The 6,361-nt window shown below is 50.9% G+C and overlaps 2 protein-coding genes across 3 annotated transcripts; both read left to right on the forward strand.

The window, feature by feature from the left end:
- Positions 1-335: 335 nt before the first annotated feature.
- Positions 336-1,776, forward strand: MDP1 (magnesium dependent phosphatase 1). 2 transcript variants are annotated; one of them, XM_081506451.1, is made up of 6 exons: positions 336-444; positions 564-624; positions 698-808; positions 1,133-1,240; positions 1,335-1,420; positions 1,593-1,776. In XM_081506451.1, the coding sequence occupies exons 1-6, from the start codon at positions 408-410 to the stop codon at positions 1,682-1,684; spliced, it is 495 nt and encodes a 164-aa protein (XP_081362577.1). In that variant the 5' UTR covers positions 336-407; the 3' UTR covers positions 1,685-1,776. The 2 variants fall into 2 exon arrangements, with proteins under 2 accessions (XP_081362577.1, XP_081362578.1); XM_081506452.1 differs by lacking the exon at positions 698-808.
- A 450-nt stretch (positions 1,777-2,226) lies between these two features.
- On the forward strand, positions 2,227-5,795 carry CHMP4A (charged multivesicular body protein 4A). Its single transcript, XM_081506449.1, has 6 exons — positions 2,227-2,321; positions 3,673-3,822; positions 3,912-4,089; positions 4,647-4,761; positions 4,921-5,056; positions 5,483-5,795. The coding sequence occupies exons 1-6, from the start codon at positions 2,291-2,293 to the stop codon at positions 5,539-5,541; spliced, it is 669 nt and encodes a 222-aa protein (XP_081362575.1). The 5' UTR covers positions 2,227-2,290; the 3' UTR covers positions 5,542-5,795.
- Positions 5,796-6,361: the final 566 nt, after the last annotated feature.

Here is a 6,361-nt window from a genome sequence, read left to right on the forward strand (position 1 = left end):
GTTTCTATACCATGGAGAGGCTGATACTGAGATAGGATGAGGAGTGATGAGCTATGATGAATCACTTTAGGTCTCGGTGAGATAAAATGAGAGAGGGGTACTAGAAGAAAGGGCTTCCCTTCCTTGGCTCCTCTAGTTCAGTAGAATATGGTGAGGCTGGGTGGGGTGGAGAAACAAGGGAAGTTACCTTGCAGAGACTGGAGGGTCATGGGAGCTGTCGGCGTTGGTCCTTTGCTGAGGTTCTTCCCCTCCTCCACCACCAGAGGGCGCCCTTGTGCGGTCTTGGGACCGACCTTCCCAGCTGGGCTTGGCGACGCTCTAGTCGCCGTTTCTCTGAGGCCCGCCGGCGGCCACTGAGCTGTGAGAGCAAGGCCTGCCTCCGTGTGCACCGCCTGCGGGCACGGGTCATGGCTCGACTCCCGAAACTCGCAGTCTTCGATCTAGGTGAGGGACTGGAGGGGGAAGAGTTTCGTAAGGCACAGTATTTCTCCAAACCCCAGTAGCTGCTCTCGAGGCCCGGCGCCCGCGCAGGCTGAGACACCCCCACCTTCTTTCTCTCGCAGATTACACGCTCTGGCCGTTCTGGGTGGACACGCACGTAGACCCCCCGTTCCACAAGAGCAGGTGAGGCTGGGCTGGGGAGGCCTGGGGCCAGGCGGGGCTCCGCGGGAGCTGAGCGCACTCTCGCCCTCTCCAGTGATGGAACTGTACGAGACAGGCGGGGCCAGAGCATCCAACTGTACCCTGAGGTGCCTGAGGTCCTGGATCGATTGCGGGGCCTGGGAGTGCCCATCGCGGCCGCTTCACGGTAAGAAGAGGGACTGAGTCGGTCTAATGTTGAGAGGTGTGTGCATGAGGAGACCCGTGTAACCCTTTGGCTGCAAAAATTTAGGCCGTGCAAATTTGCAGGTATTTGTATATTTTCGAATTGAATCCTCTGCTGTGCATTTTGTAATTTAATAAACATTGGCTCAGTGGTATCTGTATCAGACAGGAAGGATATGGAATTGAAGCTGGACGGAAGATGCTTGCCCATCCTGGACAAACAAGAAGTTGATTTACCCATGGTTACACTTAACTTCACTTGCAGCCTTGGCCCTCCATTCTCCCCATCTACTACACCTTTTTGCAGGACAAGTGAGATTGAAGGAGCCAACCAGCTGCTGGAGCTCTTTGACCTTGGCAGATACTTTGTTCATCGGGAAATCTATCCAGGCAGCAAAGTCACGCACTTTGAGAGGTACGAAGGGATAAGTGGTGAAGCAGGGAGAGAGACCAGGGAGACTGGAGGCGCTAAGAAGCCAGCGTGGTCACTCCCACCCTGTCTTGCACAGGTTGCAGCGGAAGACTGGAATTCCCTTCTCCCAGATGATCTTCTTTGATGATGAGAAGAGGAACATCGTAGATGTCAGCAAACTGGGTACTAAGTGGTGAGGCTAGCCATTTGGGGAATGAGGAGAAAGGCTTTTTAAGAGGGAAAGGGTTGGTAGGTATGTACAGGATAGTTTGCATGCAGGTGATTCCCCAAAAAGGCGAGAGTCCTAACTGGGAGCCCTGAAGGTCTGATGAAATATGGCATCTTTTCTTTCTAGGTGTTACCTGCGTTCATGTCCAGCATGGAATGAGCCTTCAAACCCTAACTCAAGGATTAGATGCATTCACAAAGGCCCAAGCTGGACTGTGAGGTCCAGTCATTTGAGGCACAGAACTGAAAGGAAATCAGGAGGGCATTTTCAGGTGCATTTGTAAATTATTAAAGTGTATTTGTGTGTGGCAGAAGAGATCTTACCCTGTGTGGGTTGTTTCTGTTTTGACCTGGGGTGGGCCATCCGGAAGTGCAAAGACCAGAATGTGAGGCACTGGTTCCGCCTTATAAACTTGTGGCAAACCGACTGTGATCTCCTTCTGCTCTCCCCATTCCCACCCCTCTCCCGAGCTCTGTCAAGGGCATAAAAAAACTCTTCCACTGGCCCCAAGTAGTAGGGTGCATTACCCTGCACATTTCCTTCCAGGAAACAAAGAGTTTGTTTGCGGGTTGGAGTGGGGCGGCCTTTTTATACAGCGGGAAACGAAGCGGCCGCTTTGAGAGGAGCGCGTGGATTTGGGGCTGGTGTGTTGGCTCACGTGATAGCAGTGGTCTCACTGGCGCCTGTTGATGATGTAGCCGCGGTGCCCTAAGGAGGGATTGGCCCAGGCCGGTCTCGGAGTGATGCGCACAGCACCTTCCTCGGGAGCAAGGCGGAAGCGCACGGGATACCGTGGGGCGGAGGCGGGAGAGGCGAGGGTCGCGATGAGTGGGCTTGGCCGGCTGTTCGGGAGGGGTGAGCCCGGGCGAGACTGGTCCCCGGGAGGTGCTGGCCGCAGGGGGCTGGAGGCGGGGAGAGCAAGACACGCTGTCTGGAAAATCCCTATAGCCCGGCCTTCTCCCGAGCCAGCACCGCCGCCTTGTCAGGGTGCGCGGTTCCAGCTGCCTTCTTCCCAGACCCGGGAGGGAAGAGCCCGAGGCCCTGGAGGTGGCGCGAGTGGAGGGCGTGGCTACTGTGCTGGCTCCCACTGTTGAGGCTTTGGGGACGAGTTTCTTGGCATCCAGTCTTTTCCAAAACACTGGTGCTTCCTTCATACTGGGCCGGAGGCAATCTGAGGTGACCCAAGAAAGCTAGCCCTCTTGAGCTCCTCTGAGGTGGGGGAGACAGGCAAAATCTGGCATTTACAGTGTGGTGTGGCAACTCCGTGATGGGGATTTTCCCGAAAGCCAGGGGCATACAGAAGAATCAGGGTGGCAGGTGGTGATCCGGAGTCTAGAAGTATGCCAAGTGCGGGGGTGGGGGGGTTGAGGTTCTCTAGGAAGAGGGAACTGTGTGCCAAAGAGAGGTAGGAAAAAGTGTGGTATATTTAGGGAAAAGAAGTTCTGACCTCTGAGTATGGTTGTGTGTGTATGTGTGTGTGTGAAGGACTCTGTATCTTGTTAAAAAACCTTTTTTGGATTTTATTCTGTAGGCTAGTGGAGAGTATGGAAGGATCTTAAGCAGGCTCAGGCCTTCAGCTTTTTTATTTTTTTTAAATAAGTCTGTTAGAAGTGCAGAAGATAAAGGGAAAAATTGAGATCAGATTTTTTTTTCTTTAACCTCCATGCTTAGTTCAATTTGATGCTGTGGAGTCAGGACCTTGAGTATCTTCTAGGATAACAAGTGGAACAGTGATTATAAAATGTGTGATTGAACTCTGGTGGGGAACGAGATAATGAGGAGGTTATGCATGTATGGGTGCCTGCAGCACATGGGAAGTCTTTGTACATTCCACTTGCTCAGTTTGCTGTAAACCCAAAACTGTTCTAAAAACTGTTCTAAAAAATAGTCTATTTGAAAAAAAAAAAGACTGGAAATGACTTGAAACGTAGCTAGGAATAGCAAAAGGATAGTGGCTTTGGAATTCATACTGTCACATTTCAGTTCCCTTGCAGTCTCTTACTACAGTAGTTGTGATTTTAGATCAAAATGTTAACCTTTTTGTGCCTGTTTTCACATTTGTAAACTGGAGTTAGTACATTCATTGTAGAAAGTCGCTTGGGGATTAACAATAACACTATTAAGTGCCTGGCACACACCATGCACTCCACAATCGGTGGCTAATATTTTCTCTTCACACAATGTGGGCTGCTCCATTGGATTCCAGGAAAGAAGGAGAAGGGGCCAACCCCTGAAGAGGCAATACAGAAACTGAAGGAGACGGAGAAGATATTGATCAAGAAACAGGAATTTCTCGAGCAAAAGATTGAACAGGAGCTACAAACTGCCAAGAAGCATGGGACCAAGAACAAGAGAGGTAATGGGGGAGGGAAAGGTGCCACCAGGGAGGGCCCGGGGGGAAGCAAGGGCTTCTGGCTCTGATGTTCAGGGTGTGGGCTGGATCAGCCGCCCTACAGGCTTTGCGGAGGAAGAAAAGGTTGGAACAGCAGCTGGCACAAACCGACGGGACATTATCCACCCTGGAGTTTCAGCGTGAGGCCATTGAGAATGCCACCACCAATGCAGAAGTGCTTCGTACCATGGAGCTTGCTGCCCAAGGCTTGAAGAAGGCCTACCAGGACATGTGGGTATGGGGGGAGGGGAGGAGGGGACCCAGGCACTGGGGAGAGTAGCTTGATTTTGTGCTGTGAATCTTAAAACCTCTCCAGATGTGAATTTAGAGTAGAGACGTTTGTGACGGCTAGACGTCTGTCAGCCTTCTTGCTTACTGCAAGATGATCTCTTTGCTGGCTGGGACATTCTAGGGAGGAGAGATGATTTTCCTGTTTTTTTTCTTTTTGGCTGTGCCGAGCAACTGTGGGATCTCAGTTCCCCAATCAGGGATTGAACCTGGGCCCCCAGCAGTGGAAGTGCAGGGTCTTAACCACTGAACCACCAGGGAAGTCCCGATTTTTCTCATTTTTTAAGACCCTTCAGAGAGAGCAACCAGTCTTCCCCATTGTGGCTTCATGTCATTTCTCAGCCCAAGTTTGCCTCTTTATACTTTTCCAGGGATCTCGTTTACCTGGTAGCCATGGATTTGTCAGTCTGAAGCCACAGGCAGGAGGGATGTCATTCATGTGAGATGAAAAAGTGAAGGGGATTGTCACCTGATTTCTGGGCTATGTATCTTGTTTTCAGGGACATTGACAAGGTGGATGAACTAATGGCTGACATCACAGAACAACAGGAGGTGGCCCAGCAGATCTCAGATGCCATTTCTCGGCCTGTGGGCTTTGGAGATGACGTGGATGAGGTGATTGGGTGGGAGGGGTCAGGGAATGTTGAAGGCACAGGACCAGCCAGAAGGAATGCCCAAGAAAATTGTGGGGCAGGTTTGGGGGGAACTCCAAAAGTATGTTTTGGGAAATAGAATTTTCCTTTGTTCTGAGTGGCCTTGTCCTCCCATATCCAGGATGAACTGTTGGAGGAGCTAGAGGAGCTGGAGCAGGAGGAATTAGCCCGAGAGTTGTTACACGTGGATGACAAGGAGGAAGAACCCCCAGTCACACTGCCCAGTGTACCCTCTACGCATCTGCCTGCAGAGCCAGGTACCCAGGGCTGTTCTGTCATCTCAAGGACTTAAGAGGGTGGGATAGATATGGGGAAAATTACTCCTCATCCATCCTGCCTCAAAGGATCCAGACAGAGAGGGTTGCTGCTACAGTTGCTTGCTTAGGTTGTTAACTGCATAAGGGTACCTGGCTGAAGGGGAATGGGGACTGAGATCCAGCCTGTGCTTCACTCCACAAACCATGTATCCTGGTTGACGGATGCAAATGGTGGGAGAAATGAGCACCTTCTGATTTGCACAAAGATGCTATGGGAATTAGCAGCAGCCAAGCAAGCAAGACCATACCCTTAGCTTCTTTGCTGGGAGAGAGCATTCAGCGGGTTCTGAGTGTTACAGGAGGGGATGATTGGAAGTTGCTGAGACCTTAACACTTTTCTTTCTCTGGGTGTCCTTGTCTCCAAAGCTCCCAAAGCGGATGAAGATGAAGCAGCACTAAAGCAGTTGGCTGAGTGGGTGTCCTGATGAGTCTGGGCTTGTCGGCCTGACGCTGCCTTTGTTGCTCTCTTTTCCTTAAGTACCAAGTGCTGAGCTAAAGGAACATGGCCTTGTTGGGAGGTCCTGCTGAGGGTGGTGGTGTGACCCTGCCTGAGAAAAGGGTCTGTGGCCCTCCCTTCCCTGGCTCAACTATGAAGAAGGATTTGTACGGGAAGAGCCACTGAGCTCCCATGGATGGCATTACAGTTGCCCTCACTCCCAATAAAACTGGGCGGATGGAACCCTAGTGCTTATGCTGCCTTGTCTACCACTGAAACTCATCTCCTGGTTCTTGGAGCTTTGTTTCAAGAAATGAGTGATAATGAGAGTGAGAAAGGGGAGCTGTAGCATAGAACAAATGGAGCTTCCAGTATCTGGTGTGTTCCAGGCAGATATTGTTCCATCTCAAGCTGGTTTGTCCTAGGGTTGCCTAGTGCTGAGGGTAAGGAAACTGCCGTCTAGTATTATCCCAGAATCATGTGGAGCCGCCCCTAAGTCTTCCCTCATCCCTTTTCACCCAATTGTGCCTCTGGAAAGAAAGCCGCATGATTTACTGCCCATATTCCTTTTACTAAGCCCGTTCACAGATAGCAAAGGAGAAATACATGGATAACGGGGGAAAATAGGTTTGCTTTCTCCAGAATGCATAGTGAATAGGCTTGGTTTGAAACCATCACTTCCACGTGTAGGAATAATGAGGGACCATGACTCCCGGGACTGTTTCAGCGGTGGTTAAGGTGGCATTTGGAGGAGGAAGGAACCAAAATATTGCCTACCTCCTGATACTGGTTTCTAAAAGAATGAACAA

Source organism: Giraffa tippelskirchi, chromosome 7 (genome assembly GCF_054371585.1).
Source record: "Giraffa tippelskirchi isolate mGirTip1 chromosome 7, T2T-mGirTip1v1.2.pri, whole genome shotgun sequence".
Lineage (NCBI taxonomy): Eukaryota > Metazoa > Chordata > Mammalia > Artiodactyla > Giraffidae > Giraffa > Giraffa tippelskirchi.